Genomic DNA, 20804 nt, shown 5'->3' with positions numbered 1-20804 from the left:
GCGAGCTGCAGGACGGGCGAGGCCGCGCAGCGGGCGAGATCCCTAGTATTACTATACTGTATCCACCTTATTTTTGGCGGCCATTTTGCCTTACGTTAACTATGGGTTCTATTTCCGGTGTAACCAATTTAGATAACCCCCCAGCCCCCAACAAAAAAAACGTCTATGAGGATTTTACCCTTTTACAGCAGAGCCATTCTTGCTGATAACGTAATGCATTGTGGGTAGTCGGCTACTAACTGTGGCTAATGTTAGCGGCTAGCTAGCTATGTTACATGGCAGTAAAACGCCACCAAATTGATTTAACTTTTAACCATTTCGAGTAACACACATTTCGAGTTTCCATACGGACCTCCAGCGTTGGTTAGTTGTTTATAACGTGACTATATTTATAACTTTTATAACGGACAACAGCTTCCGGTTTATAATTCGGGTCTGCAGCCAGAGTATAACAAAGGAAATGGCAAGCGGCAACAATGAGTCACGTTAAACCGGACCTTGTACCCACGATTCTTTTTTACAGTGGGGCATTCAAAAATAAGGTGGATATAAATTTGGCAATGTGGCCTCTGTTCTCTGTTTCAATTTTTGTTCCATCAGTGATGTCATAAATCACTGATGATGTCATCAGTGATGTCATAAGATACAAAGTTGTGCTCTGTTCTCTGTTTTAATTTTTGTCCCACTGATGATGTCATCAGTGATATCATAAATCACTGATGATGTCATCAGTGATGTCATAAGATGTAAAGTTGTGACATCTTCAGTGATGTCATTCATCAGTGATGTAAAAAAAATCAAATCAAAAAACGCGCTTAACTCAACTCAACTAATAACTGGGTGCTAAATCCTACAATGAATGTCAAGAATAAAAGAGAAGAGGATAGCAGTTAAACTTTTAACTCTGAGTGCTATCCTCTTCTCTTTTATTCATCAGTGATGTCCCAGCTTGACGAGCGGTAACACTTTACAATAACGTACACACATACTATAGTAGTTACTAGTAAACTAACCATTAACTAATAGCCAGTTAATGAGTAGCTAATGAAAAATTTGGCATTAGTCAATCACTAGTTAATCATAGTTAATGAGTAGGTAGTCATTAGTTAATGATTAGTATCTAATTTCCTGAGTAGAGAAGTTAATCATTACCTAATGATTACTAAATGTCAGCTCGTGAATAGAGTAGTTAATCATTACTTAATGATTCCACAATGTCAGTGCGTGAATGTATTAGTTAATCATTAGTTAATCTTTTTGTGTACCCTATTGTAAAGTGGTGCATCATACTCAGTAGTTTATGAATACTGAATCATTACCTGTCCATTAGTTACTCTTTTCGCACCCTAATATAAAGTGAAAGATATCCTTATCAAATAAACACTCCCTCCAGGTGAGATTCGAACCCTGAACCCCAAGATCGTTAAATTGTAAGTCTGGTTCTCTACCATCTGAGCTAACCAGCCTGTTATTTGGTAGAGCCATACTATAGGTCTGTAGAGTCAGAGACTAAGTATTATGTCCTATCCACATACTACTTTCTGTTCAAGTACTTATAGTTTTTAAGATATATTCCACCCAAATACGGTACTACCTTCTCTCCAAATACTTATAGTTTTAAAGGTATATTCCATCCAAATACTACTTCATGTCCAAGTACTTAGGTATGTTTCAGCCAAATACTACTTATGTCTAAGTACTTGTAAGTACTTGGACAGAAAGTAGTATTTGGGTGGAATATACCTTTAAACTATAATACTTAGTCTCTGACTCTACAGACCTATAGTATGGCTCTAACAAGCAACAGGCTGGTTAGCTCGGCGCCCACGGCCGGCTGTGTGTCGAACAACGGCCAGCGAATCAGAGCTCGGAGTTGAACCAAGAATTGTCCAATGAGGAGGCGAGTTTGTGTTCACGAAGTGACCCGAGTGACAGCCAGCAACAGCCAATCCCGGAAAGCACCGCATGGGCCAATCAAAGAACCGTTGCCATGGGCTACGTCCCCACCCACCCTCAACAAAGAAACAGTCTTTCAGAGCCGCCACCGTCGAAAATCACACAGTATTATTTCGCCAGAACAGAGAATTTCTCCGCGCTAAGAGGTAAGACCTGGATTTTATATCTAATTATGCGATAAAAGCGAGTCTTGTTGAGAGGAAAAACGTAACGTAACGTTATTTGCAGGGCGAAACTCTGTTCGCCAAACTCCATTCGAATACATGCCGTTTTCGCCGAGCCTCAAAAGGGCGAGGACAGCCCGGGTTTTATGTTGTAATAGTTATTGTATGTGAATTAAATGTATGCCGAATTGATTGGTGTTGCCGTGCAATCCATTTAATATGCTTGCTGTGCTGTCTGTAACTCTGCCTAATGGTCGTTGCTGCGTGTGTAGCTTTGAAAGTGACATGTGTCATGTTGACATTTCTAGCTGGCCTGTGTGCAGCATTGCATTGCAGAATGTAAAATTGATAACACTGTAAGCTTTGTCAATCAAAATGTCTTAGCTGTCATTGATTGTGTTGCATAGTTCTACTGTTGACAAAATGTGATATTGTAAGTCGCTTTGGACAGAAGCGTCTGCTAAATGTCATAATGTTAATGTAAATGTAATGTAACTAGCTCAAAATCTGTGCTGTCATTTTGCAGAATGGATTACCGTGTCGGTGAGGGCTGGTGGGTTTTGGTCCACACAGCCAGGAGACCTACGCCGGGCTCTATGAGTCCACCAGCCCTGGGCTCCCAGGGTAAGTGTTGTAATGGATTAATTAATTGCAGTGATTGTGTGTGTGTGATGCTGTGTGAATCACTGCTCTGATGTTTTGTGCTCATAGCTATGTGAGCTGGTGCGCCAGGGTCAGCCATGCACATGCTCCAGTGCTACGTGCATGGCCGGGACCAGGAGAAGAGGGCGGCCGCTCCCCCCCCCCGGAAAGCCCGGGCCCCTCCACCCTCCAGTAAGCGTCCTGTTCTTTACATGGTAACCTTTCATGACCTGGGTTACACACAACCAACAGCTTGTGAGGGGTTCTCCTGTAATTCTGTTTCTTCTTCTGTGTGTGTGTGTGTGTGTGTGTGTGTGTGTGTGTGAGAGAGAGAGAACAAGCTAAAAAGTTATATTGGACTATTAAGATTATCCTGTATCTGGATTAGACTGCAATTATCTTTAATACTCAACCAAACCTCTTTTCAAAGAGCTTTATCTGCCATTTAAATGGATCCAAAGTCAGATTCTATTCCAATCTATATGTCAATCAAATGTAGGTCACTTTAAACAATATACCGTACAAACACTAGATTTAATGGGTCGCCTGTAGCCTGAAAAACCGTCACTGGTGTTGGACTCCTGGTTCCGGGACGCGGTTCAATTCCGTGCAGTGACCACTTCTGACGGCTTGCCGGCGACTCAAATTCATTTTTGCATTTCAAATTGCATCGATTTTTAAGCGGTTCAATAGGGAAACATTTAGGCCACATTACCTAGCCCGTCACACACAAACAAACCAATGAGTGAGGATAGGCGAAAGACAGCATAAAACAGCACTGAGCTCTTTCCATCTATGATGACTAACTGTTCAAAATAGTGTTTCCACTAGTTAAGTGAGTGAATGTCCACACAGAGAATTTGAATGACGATACAGACGTCCGTCTTTGCATGGAATAATACCGACGTTAAGGCAGATGGCAGTATGAACACTAAGAGACATTAGGATGATTCACACGTGCATTTATCAACAAAATGTCACGTTTATATTTACATTGAAATCACGCTACAGGGGTCAGTTTTTTGCATGAAATGATACCTACATTCTGCCAGGTGACTGTATCAACAACGTGCATTCTTCACCAAATGTCCCGTGTGAATCATCATTTTGTAATCCCATTGCCCAAAAAGTGCACATGCATTGTCTCTAACAATTATTTGCAATGTAAATATGTACAATAATTTAGCTTTGTTCTGTACCTACCTTTTCTGAATAAATGGTTCACCAATGGCTCCAGACTCTTCAATTATGACAGACAAGTCCTTACCTATTATTTCACCATTACATTTTCATAGCCATTTTAAAAACAAAATATATTCATATAATGAATTACACAGAGGGCGACATTGATATTAAAGGAATTTATTTAAATAACTATATACAAATTTACAAACCATCCTTTATTTTCCCCCATCCCCTCCCCCCTCCTCCCTTTGTCCATCACCCGTCTGCCCTTTTTTGTTTTTCCTGTATCTTGCTGCCAGGCGCTCCCGCCATTCAGCAAGCGTCTCTGTGGCTGTCTCCACACAGTACCAGTTGCCAAAGTACTGCTGGTGCCCCGACGACTTTCTGTTTCTTTGGCAGCTCTGGCACACCACCACATCTGTTTTCTTGGTGTACTTTCTGAACTGCTCACCAGCCAGTTCCCGCTCCACTTTCCTCTTTCTGTTCCTCAGTGTGCTTTTCGGCACATCTACCACCACCGGTGGGAGAGGCATAGGACCTGCTGGCAGAATTTGATGGTGCTGACTGGTGGGACCATGTGTGTATGGTGGATGTGGGAGGGGTAATTGTGGTGAGGGAAACTGTAGGGAGGCAGTTGTTGCCACGCCAGCTGCAGGACACTGTAGGGCCAGCGTGGCAACAGCCTCCGTCAGTGAGGCTGTTGCCACGCTGGCTGCAGGGCGCTGCACAGTAGTGGCTGTCGGGGCAGGTTGTTCTGTCTCCCCAAATGTCAGCCGCCTTTTCAGCCTGGCCGTGCCCGCTGTGTTGGATGGCAGACTGAAAATATGTGGGTTGTCCACCACAACCACAACGGACAGAGCCTCTTTTTGGAGAGTGGAAGGCTGCTGCACAGCTCCTGTCACTGGAGCTTCAAGAGAGGGGATGGCTTGTTGAAGCACACGAGTCTCCTGACTCTTGCTCTGCTTGTTGTACCTGAATGAAAATAATAAAGTGGCGAAGTGGTTATATTTCATGAATAAAGTTATTGTTGCTACCCAGGTTGTATTGGTATTTTTACTGATTTGCTCACCATTGTGCCAGCGTAGCTGTGTTCACCTCAGGCAGCTGGATGGTGGTGTCGGCCATCACACACGCGTTATTGATTATACATTGGCGTATGTTGCTGTACGCATGTATAATGCGTGTCCACCGGCTCTGGCTGCCTTCGGGACTCTTCTTCCTGCCAGTGATGGCCATGCAGAGCTGGATGAAGATGGCCTCGACCAGCCGGTTGCAATCGGGCCACTGGGCCGGTCCGTGTGACCCGACGAAACACCTGGACAATCGAGGCAGTGCAAAACATTACAATGATAGATATGGTCCATATAAAACAACCACATAAACAGATAGAAGAATACAAAAATCATATGAACATACCGTCTGGTAGACTCCACCCCTGGTGCCACCATCTTTTTTGTGGTCCTAAACCGACCTTTGTTGAGGGTTGCACGGTGACGAGGAGGGTATGTCGTCCTGCCCTTGTCAAAATCAGACAAGCCCTGCCAGAGGGCTATGATGTTCCTGGCCTCCTCCTGTGTCAGGGCAAGGATGTGATCTTTTAGGAACACAAGGCAGCGTGCCAGCTCCTGGACGGCTGCATAGCCGGGAATGTTGTCCGGCCCAACAGAGTCCTAAACGAATGAAATGGAACACAGTGACAAACTTGTAAAGCACTATATTTTTGGATTGATTCTTTAAAGCCAGTTGTAAAAAGAGGTGAAAACTTACATCAGAAGGAGACACAGGACCAGGTGCTGAGGACGAGCTGGTGGATGGTCCTGGGGACCAGCTGCTGGTGGGTGGCACCGCAGGCATTGAGGCAGCAGTATTATTGGGCGCTGGGGACCGGCTGCTGGGTGGTATGGAGGGCGCTGGGGACCGGCTGCTGGATGGTATGGAGGGCGCTGGGGACCGGCTGCTGGATGGTATGGAGGGCGCTGGGGACCGGCTGCTGGATGGTATGGAGGGCGCTGGGGACCGGCTGCTGGATGGTATGGAGGGCGCTGGGGACCGGCTGCTGGATGGTATGGAGGGCGCTGGGGACCGGCTGCTGGATGGTATGGAGGGCGCTGGGGACCGGCTGCTGGATGGTATGGAGGGCGCTGGGGACCGGCTGCTGGGTGGTTCCATGGGCACTGGTGCTGGGGACTGGCTGCTGGGTGACACTACAGCAGGAGGAGGGGCAGCAGCAGACACACCTGTGGCTGAAGGTGGTGTGGTTTCGGGATACGTGAGCGGAGGAGCCTCCAGGAAGGGGACAGTAAAGTCCTCTATGTCCTCTGCCTCTGGCTCAACATAGCCCTCATCCTCATCCTCAGCCACAGACACTTCTGCTGTCTCCATCGCAGTCAGTGTCCTCTTGTAGTCCTCCAGAGCAAGGCCAGTCTGGCTGTACAAATACTCTACCCCAATGAGTTCACCTGAAAATCAGAAAAACATAAAACAAACACAAAATATACATTATGTACATGTCGATGCAACTAATTGAGATACAAAAGACATTTTTCAGACAGAAATTCAGCGCACCAGTGTACTTCCGTGGCGGCGTGTAGTCTAACAGCTTCTGTCCTACGACTTCCTCAGCAAGCTGGTTGACGGCATGCCGTAGAAGGCCGCTGTAAGAGTGGGGCCCCACTCTCCCCTCTGCTGCCAAGGCCCTGTCCTCATTCCACCTGGCTAGGCCATCTACCAGATACGCCTGGAAGAATGTGGCACTAGCCAGAGTCCCTGTAGAACATAAAATAGGTGTATTAGTGAACTATACTTTAATTCTCTACATCAAACTACATTTTTGGTAACATAGGTTTTACCTGGGATGAACCTGTTCATGTGCAGGTGAAAACTCTCCAGAGATGTTGACCCCCTGGCGCATCTGTAGGTTGGCAGAGTGTGCCCCCCCTTCCTCAGGGTGCCTGTCTGCATGTACAGCTGCACGCCAGGGGGGTCCTGGAGGCAGCAGAGGTGTTTTTTCTGCACCTTCCAGATCTCTGCCATCCGCTCACGGTTGATGAGGGGCACACCAAGTGTGTTGCACCCCTTGTCCCCGTCGTAGGCCTCCAGAAGCTGGGTGATAAGTGCCTCCATCTCATCACGGCTTCTGGTTGTGCGTCTGCAGTGCAGCGCCATCTCTGCCCTGGAGACGTGCCGCATGACATCAGCAGGGGTGGAGAGCCGGATGTTCTTTGCTGTCAGCTCAGCATGCTTGGCCGCCGTCAGGGCTTCCACGTCTTCCTCATCCCAGATGAAGATACACTGGCTCAATCTATTCATGAAGCCAGCGTATAGGGAGTGGGAGTCAGTGGTGCAGCCTGTAGCGATCCTTCGCATGAAGTGCCATATATCAAGGCGCAGCAGCATGCGGTCCCATGCTGCAAACATCTTCGATATATGTGTGGACCCACAACAGTCCCTGTCCACGTACAGCACCTCAGGAGGCAGCACGCCAGCATCCTTATAGCGGGCAATGAGGCCACCAATCACTGGCCCGAGGCCATAGCCCTCACCAGACGTCAGCACAGACATGATGACCTGCCCGTGCTCATTGCCAATGTTGGTGGCCCATGATGCTGTTGAGCGGTGCGCCAGCTTTTTGACAATCTTTTTCGTAGAATCCATTTTCAGGACTCTGCCAAAAAGGGAGGTGATGCTGGCTTTGATCTCCTCCAGCCTGCCCAGCACATCCTGCGAGTATACCTGCATCAGCCACCGATGTTTTGGCACCGGCAGCATCGCAGGCATGTCTCCAATGGCCACAGGGGCAACCAGCCCTGCAGACACAGCCCGTGTGACCCCACTGCAGTCTGTCAGGAACTGGAGCTGCCTCTGCAGCCAGACATCGGAGTGCTGCTCCTCCAGCTGTCTCTGCACCTGGCTGCTGCTGTTCCCAAGGCCCCTCTGGCGCATCTGCCGCACGACCTGCATGTCGCAGCCCAGCTTGGACGTCAACAGACAGGGGAACTGGACGCGATGGCCGATGTCCAGCTGGCGGATGATGTTGAAGGTCCAGCTGATGACCTTCCGCTTGCACCCCTTGCAGGCCAGATACTCTGCCACCATGTAATAGGTTCCACTGACACCCACCACCTGCCGTACCCTCTGGTGCAATCCGGCAGATGTCAGCTCCTCCTTCCCGCAGTCCTCATGAGGGCAGAGTAGCCGCACGCGCCACAGCTTCCTCGGCATCCAAAGGAACAGGGGGTGGCCGAAGTACCTCTCCATCGGCGGAATACCAGTGGGGGCAAGTGATGGCTGCGGTGGGTACCACCACATCCTGTTCACCCTGGTGAAGTCCAGCTCTGGCTGTCCAGTCCTGGACCACTTAAAGAGGGCCTTGGATATCCACTGCTGGTCTTGGACTGGCAAGGCTGGTATCCAGCCAGCAGGGAGACAAACTCTGCTCTCTATGAAACAGAACACAAAAAATGCAGTGTAAGGCTCTTGTTTTATTTGTATTACTACTATCTCACAAAAAATGTACTGTTGTATCTACATGCATGCCAATAACGTTCATTGATTTAATCAAACTGAATTGTATCTCACGTGCTGCTATAGCCTTCTCCACATGCTCTGCTGCCATGACCAGGTCCCTGTCATCCACGGCACACGGTGGCTCCAGTCCAGACGTCACTGCTGCAGATGGTGATGATGAGCCTCGTGCTGGCACTGCTGGAATGACTAGAGTAGACAACAATGATTGAGTTTAAAAAAAATAATCTATATGTATGTATTCATATTACTATTGGCATCACACACCTTTAATTACATCAGACTTACTAGGCTGAAACCTGGAGGCAGAAGGAGAGACAAGTCTTCTGACAGACATGTCAAGGCTCCTTTGGCTCATGCTCTTTCCCACCAGCAATGCACGGAATGACGTGACTGGCACACGCATGGTGGAACGGGCACCACTAGTGGATGCCGATGCAGAGGCTTGGGGTCGGCTGGTGGGTGGTACAGCAGAGGCTGGGGACCGGCTGGTGGGTGGCACAGCAGAGGCTGGGGACCGGCTGGTGGGTGGCACAGCAGAGGCTGGGGACCGGCTGGTGGGTGGCACAGCAGAGGCTGGGGACCGGCTGGTGGGTGGCACAGCAGAGGCTGGGGACCGGCTGGTGGGTGGCACAGCAGAGGCTGGGGACCGGCTGGTGGGTGGCACAGCAGAGGCTGGGGACCGGCTGGTGGGTGGCACAGCAGAGGCTGGGGACCGGCTGGTGGGTGGCACAGCAGAGGCTGGGGACCGGCTGGTGGGTGGTAATACGGGCGCTGGTAACCGGCTGGTGGATACTGCGGCAGAGGTTGAGGCTGAGGCTGAGGGTGAAGCACCGGCGACAGATGATGCAGATGATGATGTTTGGGTGCTTGGAGCCTGTTTATGGAGCCTTATGGAGATAGCCTCCCGGCCCTCAGGGAACCTTTCAATGTAGCGCCGGAAGGCTTCCTTGTTTGCCCTGTTGTTGAGCGATTCCTTCACCTCACCCTTCTCACTTTCCCTGATCATTGACGCCACCAGGTACCCACCAAACCCCAGTGCGTTCTCAAGGACCCACCTGAAAGTCTGCCCCCTGAAAAGGCCAACCTGCAGCTTATGCAGACCCAGAACACACGCCTCATCCTCAGTGTTCAGGCCTTGCTCCGCTGCAGCTTGCCGTGCTGACGCCAACAGCTCATCTGGTGGAAGAGGACGTGACCATGGCTGGGCTCTCCTCTTCACCCGCCCAGCATCATGAGAGTCAGTTAAAATGACCGTCCCATCAGCCCTTTTCCTAAAATTTGGCTCCATATCTAGTAAAAAAGACAATGTTGAAGTCATCAAAAAAGTATAACAACAAAAGAACAGGGAAGGCAAGCAGAATGTTTATCTAAACGCAAATGCTATCTCTTTTAATACATAGTAGTGCAGTAGGATCCTTGCACATGTTTATTTCTTGAACCTGTACATATTGCGTTTACTATATCAATGTGTGTATGGGTAGGTGTGGTCTTATGCTTAGTGTATCTGTTGTGATAAATGGTATGGTTACTGCTGTAACACTGCAATTCCCCTTTGGGGATGGATAAAGTAATTGATCTATCTATCAGATCACTGGCCTAATGAAACATCATAACTATGATAAGGCTTAGGAACACCTTATATAAATTATGTATGCAGGTAAGCTACTACTTCAGGATAAGCTAGCGAACAGTAGAATATAAGACACTGACAATATACCTATATAAATATAGCAACCCCGTTTGTTGTGACGGAGTTCTCACTTCCTCATCTCGTCGCTTCCCAAGAATAGCCTGTTTCTATAATATATTCAGAACTAACGAATGAATGAATGAATGAATGAATGAATATTTTATTTTCGTGTCAGGACAATTACATGACCCATCCCACATGGGATTATCAGACACATCAACATTCAATATTTAACAAAACATAACATTCTGGTATGTTACACAACCAGAAGCTTTCAGTGCAGCCCAAATTAGAGAGTATATATACATGCAGACATAATATGCCTATACATATACATACATATACATTCATACATACCTGCACTGAATACGAAAATAAAACGAAAATAAAAATAAAAAAATAAACTCTACTTTATCAGTTATACGTCAACCTTCTCCTCCTGTCCCATGCTTTAGAAAGAAATTCAGAGAATGCAAAAATATTATCAAAAAGAAATTCGAGTATTACTCCATTCTCACTATCTATCATATTTAGCTCAGGAGTATGGACTCTTTTAAACATTGTTTCTCTCAAGTCATGATACAAAGGACAATATAAAATGAAATGAATTTCATTTTCCACCTCATTCAACTAACAGTTCCCAATCAGATTAGCGTCTGTGGACCAGCACGCTAGGTTGCGAGTTATCGTAACAGTACTACGCTAAAGAGGACATCTCAAAATGCGACTTACCGAATGCACCTCTGCAGTTGGTGGATCACGTACAGTTGGCGTCGCTCCAGCTAGAAGTGTTAATTTTGTGGCTATAGACTAAATGATGCAGGTAGCTTATGTGAGGCCTGTGAGAGAGACCCGCGCAGTATGCAGGAGAGGCCAAGCTAGTGACGTCCCAATTCCCCCAGATTCCCCTCTGCGTGAACGAAGCGTTTGGGGGTGTGGCTTGGAGGAGACTGCAGAGGGACGCTGGATAGGGACAAATCCAACTGTGGCAATTCTGAGCGTGTGACCACTCATTACAGGGAGGGCTGACAGCAGTATATATGCATTTACAAGTAAAAACAGCTTTTGCACGGAATGGTAATGCTAGCAGTAGCACTAACATTGCCGATAAAAACGTGCAGGCCGGATTCGAACCGACGCTTTAGGGGGCGCTCTTCACTACAAGTAGGCGCGATACCTCGACACATGAGCGCTGGCCTTGGCGCAGATGGTAGAGAACCAGACTTACAATTTAACAATCTTGGGGTTCAGGGTTCAAATCTCACCTGGAGGGAGTGTTTATTTGATAAGGATATCTTTCACTTTATATTAGGGTGCGAAAAGAGTAACTAATGGACAGGTAATGATTCAGTATTCATAAACTACTGAGTATGATGCACCACTTTACAATAGGGTACACAAAAAGATTAACTAATGATTAACTAATGATTAACTAATACATTCACGCACTGACATTTTGGAATCATTAAGTAATGATTAACTACTCTATTCACGAGCTGACATTTAGTAATCATTAGGTAATGATTAACTACTCTACTCAGGAAATTAGATACTAATCATTAACTAATGACTACCTACTCATTAACTATGATTAACTAGTGATTGACTAATGCCAAATTTTTCATTAGCTACTCATTAACTGGCTATTAGTTAATGGTTAGTTTACTAGTAACTACTATAGTATTTGTGTACGTTATTGTAAAGTGTTACCGAACTGCTTATTGTACTGTAGATGCTGATGAAAAATGAAAACATTTTGATCCCACAGACTGAAGCCTTGTTGTACAATGTGCATTGCTTGGATCCTTTAACCTGAGTGCCTGTCAACATCTCAATCAGCCTCTTTGAACACACACACGCACGCACACGCGCGCGCACGCACACACACACACACACACACACACACACACACACACACACACACACACACACACACACACACACACACACACACACACACACACACACACACAGTAAATCCCACTACACGGTTCCCATTTTAAGTCTCAATTCTTTTGGAAAGTAATTAAACTCAGACAGCAGCTAGTTTCAGCGCAAAGATCCTACTCTATTGTCTAGTGCAGAGGTTCTCAAATGATTTTCAGCCAAGGACCCCTTACAAGATAGAAAATATACCGGGGACCCCCTCATTCTGATTTGTGATTTTCGGCTAAGCTTAATTGTTTCCACGGTAAGATGCTTGACTTTTAAATTGATAGGTTTGTATAGATTAGCATGTAATCCATGAACCCTTTTAGATTAAAAGCATCAAATATTTTCATTGAATTATGAAGCTTTTGCACACACACACACACACACACACAATAAAAGTTTTTATTTTTTATTTCCCTAAAAACTTTTCGCGGACCCCCTGGCAAAGTACCACGGACCCCATTTGAGAACCACTGGTCTAGTGAAGTCCTTATAGTTTGTCGTCATCACTCTGGAAGAGATACTTGCCGTCATATCTTTCTGGAAGCGCAAACAGAAGTGCTGAGCTCGGCCTTTTCTGTTTGCGACGCGGCACAAAGGGACATTGAATGGTTCATGCTGATAGCCAATGAGCTCAGAGCAGAAGCAGCTCAGTGTCCACCAGCGGTCAGGGGGTTGCTGCTTTCCAGCAGGACATCACCCATGGGTGCAGAGGCAAAGAATCTTCCAATTCGTCGCACCATTGTGCCAATTGTCTATAAAAAAAATAATAATTTGCGTTGTGTAGCCTCGGCTTCATATGAGCTCTATCAAAATCCACACCAACGTTTACGACAGACAATGGAAATGCACGACTCTGAGGATTTCAGTCTCAAGGTAGGAACAAAATCCACCTTTACCTTTTTGTAAATTCTGGACAAATTCTTTTGTTTCAACTTTGCTTTCAAATTGATTCTTTTAATTGACTTTGTTCACTTGATTGTATCTTTTTTTTTTTTTTTTTTTACTTTTTTGAGCATCTTTGCTTCCTATTTTTAGTTTCAGCTTTAATACGTTTATTTCAAACATGTTGAAAATGAAATAAAAAATATATGGGCAAGAAAGCAAAAGCAAACAAACAAAAATGATCGGCAAACATAAACACCTTCAAAATCCCAGTAATAATGTAAGGCCAGGCTCAAAAAGGAGTAGGAAGAGGTTGCGAAAACCTTTCTAGCCCCCCCCCCACCCCCCCCCCCCCCCCACACACACAATTTTTCCATTAAGCATCACTGATTTTTGACATTGTATTTCACTCCCTCATGCACTTTACCATCTTTGGCCATTCTTGTGTGTTTTCCAGGGGAGCCATGGCAGGACCGCAGACCAAGTAGACGGCACAGGGATGAGCCTGGGCAAGAGGAAGGGAGTGAGGGTGACTGGGAAATATGCGACACCGTCGGACTGGGACAGAGGAGGTCCGCCCATCATCCACTCCTACAGCAGCCACCCCCGCCCCCCGGACGACCCCCCCACTGTCATCTCCATCGGCCCTCTCCCCCACAGGGCCTGCGTCAGCCCCGAGCGGGGAGGGGACCGCCCGGGGGTGGACGAACCCCTCCTCGCCAGGCGGGTCCGGACGGGGGAAGCGGCGATGACTCCTTCGATGTCTTCGATGGGCGTCCCCAGGCAGACCATGGACGAGCTTAGGACCATACTGAGGAGGGACAGTCCTCTGCTCAGCACCCGGGCGGAGGAGGAGGGGAAGCCGGGCAGCCCGTACACGTACCTGCACGGCAGCAGCAGCAGCAGCAGCAGCGCACCGGACGGACGGCGAGATGCTGGGAACCCACCCAGGCCGTTCAGCACCTTCAAACCCCACCCTGAGGCTTCCAGAAGGCCCAGGGCCAGAGAGAGCACGCCTATTCAGATGGCTTCCAACGTGGATTCATCCAGCTCATTCAGGTCTGATGTGGCCACAAAGAGGCAGACAAGGTCGCCCACACATGACAGCAGTGTCATCTGGGGAGAGACTGGAGCTTCTCAAACAGGTTAGTGGAGCTTTTGGTTCAAAGAAGTACTTGTTCCTGGTCTGATTGAACGGTTTTGATTTCTAAATGGGAAATCCATACTCTTACAAAATGGCTGATTGTATAATTTGAACAAATATCTCGGCCACTATTGGATGTTGACTCAACTTTTTCCCTGCCCATCTAAAAGTTTTTTAAATGGGTAATTTCATTGAGGTTTGGTTCATTTTTTGACAGCACTTGAAACAATTTAAGGGATATTTCAACCCGTGTATGTAGTCTGCGTATGTAGTCCATCGGTTAGTCAGTTCATATAGGTAGCCTGACAACTGGATGTTGAAGGCTTTAGTGGCCTCATTCAAATGGACCGACATCTTAGTTCACCCAAAACTGAAAATTCTGTCATCATCCCCTAGCCTGACACTGCCAGATGGATGGTTCTGTTTTCACTTTTGCTTTCACATTCGTCGGGGGGAGATCTCACGATCTCACGAGAATCCAGCTGGCTCGCAAGGTTACGGCTCAGGCCAGTGTAAACACAGGTGAAGTTTGTCCATGTAACACACAGGGAGGTTACGACTCACGCCAGTGTAAACACAGGTGAAGTTTGTCCATGTAACACACAGGGAGGTTACGACTCACGCCAGTGTAAACACAGGTGAAGTTTGTCCATGTAACACACAGGGAGGTTACGACTCAGGCCAGTGTAAACGCGGGTGAAGTTTGTCCATGTAACACACAGGGAGGTTACGACTCAGGCCAGTGTAAACACAGGTGAAGTTTGTCCTTGTAACACACAGGGAGGTTACGACTCAGGCCAGTGTAAACACAGGTGAAGTTTGTCCATGTAACACACAGGGAGGTTACGACTCAGGCCAGTGTAAACACAGGTGAAGTTTGTCCATGTAGCACACAGGGAGGTTACGACTCAGGCCAGTGTAAACACAGGTGAAGTTTGTCCTTGTAACACACAGGGAGGTTACGACTCAGGCCAGTGTAAACACAGGTGAAGTTTGTCCATGTAGCACACAGGGAGGTTACGACTCAGGCCAGTGTAAACACAGGTGAAGTTTGTCCTTGTAACACACAGGGAGGTTACGACTCAGGCCAGTGTAAACACAGGTGAAGTTTGTCCATGTAGCACACAGGGAGGTTACGACTCACGCCAGTGTAAACACAGGTGAAGTTTGTCCATGTAACACACAGGGAGGTTACGACTCACGCCAGTGTAAACACAGGTGAAGTTTGTCCATGTAACACACAGGGAGGTTACGACTCAGGCCAGTGTAAACACAGGTGAAGTTTGTCCATGTAACACACAGGGAGGTTACGACTCACGCCAGTGTAAACACAGGTGAAGTTTGTCCATGTAACACACAGGGAGGTTACGACTCAGGCCAGTGTAAACGCGGGTGAAGTTTGTCCATGTAACACACAGGGAGGTTACGACTCAGGCCAGTGTAAACACAGGTGAAGTTTGTCCTTGTAACACACAGGGAGGTTACGACTCAGGCCAGTGTAAACGCGGGTGAAGTTTGTCCATGTAACACACAGGGAGGTTACGACTCAGGCCAGTGTAAACACAGGTGAAGTTTGTCCTTGTAACACACAGGGAGGTTACGACTCACGCCAGTGTAAACACAGGTGAAGTTTGTCCATGTAACACACAGGGAGGTTACGACTCAGGCCAGTGTAAACGCAGGTGAAGTTTGTCCATGTAACACACAGGGAGGTTACGACTCAGGCCAGTGTAAACACAGGTGAAGTTTGTCCATGTAACACACAGGGAGGTTACGACTCACGCCAGTGTAAACACAGGTGAAGTTTGTCCTTGTAACACACAGGGAGGTTACGACTCAGGCCAGTGTAAACACAGGTGAAGTTTGTCCATGTAACACACAGGGAGGTTACGACTCAGGCCAGTGTAAACACAGGTGAAGTTTGTCCATGTAGCACACAGGGAGGTTACGACTCAGGCCAGTGTAAACACAGGTGAAGTTTGTCCTTGTAACACACAGGGAGGTTACGACTCAGGCCAGTGTAAACACAGGTGAAGTTTGTCCATGTAGCACACAGGGAGGTTACGACTCAGGCCAGTGTAAACACAGGTGAAGTTTGTCCATGTAACACACAGGGAGGTTACGACTCACGCCAGTGTAAACACAGGTGAAGTTTGTCCTTGTAACACACAGGGAGGTTACGACTCAGGCCAGTGTAAACACAGGTGAAGTTTGTCCATGTAACACACAGGGAGGTTACGACTCAGGCCAGTGTAAACACAGGTGAAGTTTGTCCATGTAGCACACAGGGAGGTTACGACTCAGGCCAGTGTAAACACAGGTGAAGTTTGTCCTTGTAACACACAGGGAGGTTACGACTCAGGCCAGTGTAAACACAGGTGAAGTTTGTCCATGTAGCACACAGGGAGGTTACGACTCAGGCCAGTGTAAACACAGGTGAAGTTTGTCCATGTAACACACAGGGAGGTTACGACTCAGGCCAGTGTAAACACAGGTGAAGTTTGTCCATGTAGCACACAGGGAGGTTACGACTCAGGCCAGTGTAAACACAGGTGAAGTTTGTCCATGTAACACACAGGGAGGTTACGACTCAGGCCAGTGTAAACACAGGTGAAGTTTGTCCATGTAGCACACAGGGAGGTTACGACTCAGGCCAGTGTAAACACAGGTGAAGTTTGTCCTTGTAACACACAGGGAGGTTACGACTCAGGCCAGTGTAAACACAGGTGAAGTTTGTCCATGTAACACACAGGGAGGTTGCCAGCACAACTGCTATATCAGCCTTCTCCAAAACAACTGAAGTCAGTGGGGATCTTTATTGACAATGGACAACGGAACAGTTCTTATATTGACATCATCATTTGGTGCAAATCCTAACTACAGCTGATAACAGTACAGTACAGTACAGCTGATAACTACAGCTGATAACTACAGCTGATTGATCATTGTTTGTCTGCTTTTGTTGTGGAACTCTAAAGAACTGGTTGTTTTGGAGAAGGCTGGCAGCCTCCCTGTGTTAGCCTGGCTCCAGACCTTCCAAACCACGCCCACTACCTCCCCCCTGTGGGCCTCATTATACTCAAGCAAGCTCCGTGGGGTGGAGCTCCGCGAGTCTCCGCGAGTCACCGTGCGGACCTCGCGCTGGGGCAGATGCTTTTATACTCAGAGGTGATCAGCCAAGTGATCAGCATGTTATTGTACAATGGTAATAGTGAGAACAGCCCGTGAAAAGTCGCAATGAAACGCTATTATGTGCAGTACTGAGTGCGCTTTCACTCTCAAACGACCGTACATCAGCACATGAATGAATCACCAAACTTGCTTTTACTGAAAGCCGTTTCAGTTCTCAGCCCTGATAGCCTACTCTGTGCTGCTTTTAATCTCTCAATCATGCGCTCAAAACCACACACGGTTACTTGGTGAAATGACTAAAAACGAACAGTTGCAAATCAAAGTTTAGCCTACCACATGGGTCAAGAAATGTGGTGAAAACACAGCTCAGTGTTCAGGGCTCAGTGGCTTGAAAGCGGCCATGTTTGGAGAGAAGCCGTGCGGAGGTCGCGCTGTGAGAAAAATCTTCAGGTACACGGTGGGCGCCCTACGGAGGTCCTCGCGTCACCAGGCTCTTCTCGGCGAGAAAGAGCCTGGCCTCCGTTCACAAGTGATTTTGTCACCCTGCCTGCTTCCGGCCTAGAGCCCGCCCTAGACAGGAAGTAACAGCGGAAATAGCTCGTTAACTTGACAATTAGACACAACGAATCAGAAAATAAAACGGCAAACAACAAAACAAAAGATGGACGTACCGAACTAAGTTTTTGAAGAAGTTCTTGTAGAAACATTGCGGATTCACAATCTCACATATTTTAACCCAATACAGAAGCTTAACTTTTCAAACAAATGGCCAGTTGATGGAATAGTTATAACGCTAGTTGTCTGTCCGCTGTTATCGATAATGGAGGATCGAGTACAACAGTTGAAGCATCTCTGCTGCCTGTGCTGGGAAAGACATGGACATTGATCATAAGATTTCACATGGCGAGTACTCCATTGTCTTTGGCTCTCCAGAAACCTTCCTCGACAGTGACTAGAAATGTGCTAACGCTACTATACAACTTGTGTTGTTGTTCTTTTCAGGCTCTAGCTAACGTAACCTCGCCGCGTCAAGCTAACGGCAACAAAGACGTTTTTTGGCGCACTTATTTTCGGTATTCCTTCCAGTTCCTTGGTTTACGCCCCCCCCCCCATGACAAAAAGCGGGGTGAAAGGTGCCCAGACTATGCGGAGGTAGCGTCCAACCACGGCCAACACATTTACGCCATTTGACGCGTCCGGCCCTCGCTCCACCCCCGCGCCCTTCACGGCCCGCGGTGAGCATAAAGGCGGCTGTAGCCTGGCTCCAGACCTTCCAAGCCACGCCCACTCCACAGTTGTGGATTTGGCTGTTCTTGGTCTGGCATCGCCATGTGCAAAAGCTTTTTCCCCGGTTGAAGATCCAATCACTGATTGGCTAACGCTGTTGTCAGTCAGTGTTGCCTGCGAGAGATCGCTGCCTGCTGGAGCTTGTGGGCAGGGAGTAACGTTACGGCGGCCGCGGTAAGTGAAGCCCCGCTGCTCGGCCAGCCGCCCGAGGAAATGTCCCGGCTCAGCCTGCATGGCCTAGTGGGGCTGTTGATACCTAGGGGGGATGTTGATAGATCGATTCATAGCTTGCTCGTTATGTCCAAGTCACGTTTTTCATCGGTGGTAAAAATTTGTTTTGACAATCCGTTGCTCGTTGTCGATATAATTGTTTTACAACTGCCAAATTCAGTAGCCAAAGTAGAGATAGCCTGCCGTGTCTTGTTTCTGTTATGCATGACTGCTACTAGTGCAGTGCTGCCGCCGGGTTGCCGTGGACACCTGCTTGGTCTCTAGTGATTGGTTAGGGAAGACCAGGGCCCGCCCCCTCATAGAAATGCTCTGAAGTGACTGCAATCTCAGACTAGAAGAAGAAAATGAGTTTACGAGTTGACAATCCAGTTTGAATATCGCTGTTGTGTGGACTAACACATTTCACCTGTTTCATTTGGCATGTGGGTGAGTAGATGATGACACAATTATTTTTGGGTGAACTAAGATTATTATCATTTTTTGTACAAGAAGAATAAGTGTCCACTGTTTTTTTTTTTTTTTTTTTTTTTTTTGCCTGTTGTGGTCTTGGTTTTGAGGACTCGATTTGGTCTGGGCTCTGTTTTGATTTGGCCTGGCCTCGATCCCCTTTGGACCCGGTCCATTGGACTCTATTGGACTTGGAATTGACATGGACTTGACTAGATTGTCTTGACTACGGCCCTGCTGGGTCACTCTGTTTTACCGTGGCACTGGGGTCATAAGATTGAAAAGTGAGGACAGTCACTCACTCCTTCAGTCAGTCAGTCAGTCAGTCAGTCAGTCAGTCACTCACGGACCTTTAGTGAGTTTAGTGGGAAAATGGGCCATACAGCTAGGGATAGGAAGGTGGTGAGTCAGGATTCAAGGCATTCATTCAAGGCATCTACATTCAGACAGAATCCAGCGAGACGCAATGGCCGCCGCATGTAGTGCAGCTGTAGTATGGCGATGTGGGAGTGTCCCTTCATGTAGTGCATGTAATGGCTTTCATTGACAAAATAACCAGAGGATTTCTATTGTGAAGAACAGATAGAAATCCTCACGCCAGTTTTGGCGTGAGATAAATAACCTGGGGCCTAAGCGACAGAAAAAGATTCCCATGCAGGTGTGGAGTGAAGGGGAATTAACATCAGACCTGGGGAAGGTATTGAAAGTGTGGGAGGAGGCCTTCTCCGGATTATTCTCTAGGAGTCAAGATGTTGCGGGTGTCTCCCCGGTTTTGTCTTTCGGTTTGGAGGGGGGTTACGCCCTCCTCAACAGTGTTATTCCTCTAAATGGTGCTGTATGTAGAGAGGAGGTGATGAAAGTCATTCATTCGGCAAAGTTAAAAAAGGCCGTCGGTATAGATGAGCTTTCAAATGAAGTGCTCAAAGACCCTAAGCTGTTTGATTTATTATTTCATCTTTTTCATACTTGTTTTGATCATGGTCTGGTTCCATCTGCCTGGTTTAAATCAATTATAACTCCAATACCAAAATCCCCAAAGGATGACCCCAGGATTCCACTAAATTATCGTGGAATTAGCTTACTAAGCACTGTTTATAAATTATATTCTTCTGTTTTGAATAATAGACTGTCGCATTTCTTAGAGCATAACGGATTATTAGAAGAGGAGCAAAACGGCTTCAGAAAAGGAAGAGCCTGCATTGATCACATTTATGTTGTGACCACTGTAGTTAGGACTAGAATGAAGCTTAAAAAACCCACTTTCTGTTGTTTTATTGATTTCCAGAAGGCGTTTGATCTTGTTGACCACATCCTCCTTAAACACAAGCTTCACCAAATCGGGATAAATGGAAAGTTTCACAAAGCGATTACTGCTATTTACGAAGCCCCTTTGGCTTGCATCAGAGTGAATGATTATCTCACAGAGTGGTTTCCAGCGCCCTCTGGTGTCAAACAAGGGGACATTCTTTCTCCAACCTTGTTCGCAGTTTTCATAAACGATTTGGCTAGAGAAGTTAAACAGCTGGGGAAAGGGGTTTCATGTGGCCAGGTACTCTTAAGCATCCTTCTTTATGCAGACGAT

The 20804-nt window shown here is 47.1% G+C and overlaps 1 protein-coding gene across 1 annotated transcript in view; it reads left to right on the top strand.

The window, feature by feature from the left end:
• Positions 1-12942: 12942 nt before the first annotated feature.
• LOC310775870 (lengsin-like) overlaps positions 12943-20804 on the top strand; it is a gene marked incomplete at both ends in the record, with an annotated part of 21248 nt that continues 13386 nt past the window's right edge. Inside the window, 2 exons of the mRNA XM_083635997.1 lie at positions 12943-12972; positions 13439-14126. Coding sequence (XP_083492123.1) covers positions 12943-12972; positions 13439-14126 — 718 coding nt within the window. The remainder of the gene's footprint in view (positions 12973-13438; positions 14127-20804) is intronic.

Source organism: Poromitra crassiceps, assembly GCF_964638095.1.
Source record: "Poromitra crassiceps genome assembly, chromosome: 4".
Classification (NCBI taxonomy): Eukaryota; Metazoa; Chordata; class Actinopteri; order Beryciformes; family Melamphaidae; genus Poromitra; species Poromitra crassiceps.
Note: the sequence above shows the minus strand (reverse complement) of the source record. Positions and strands in the feature narration are given on the sequence as shown.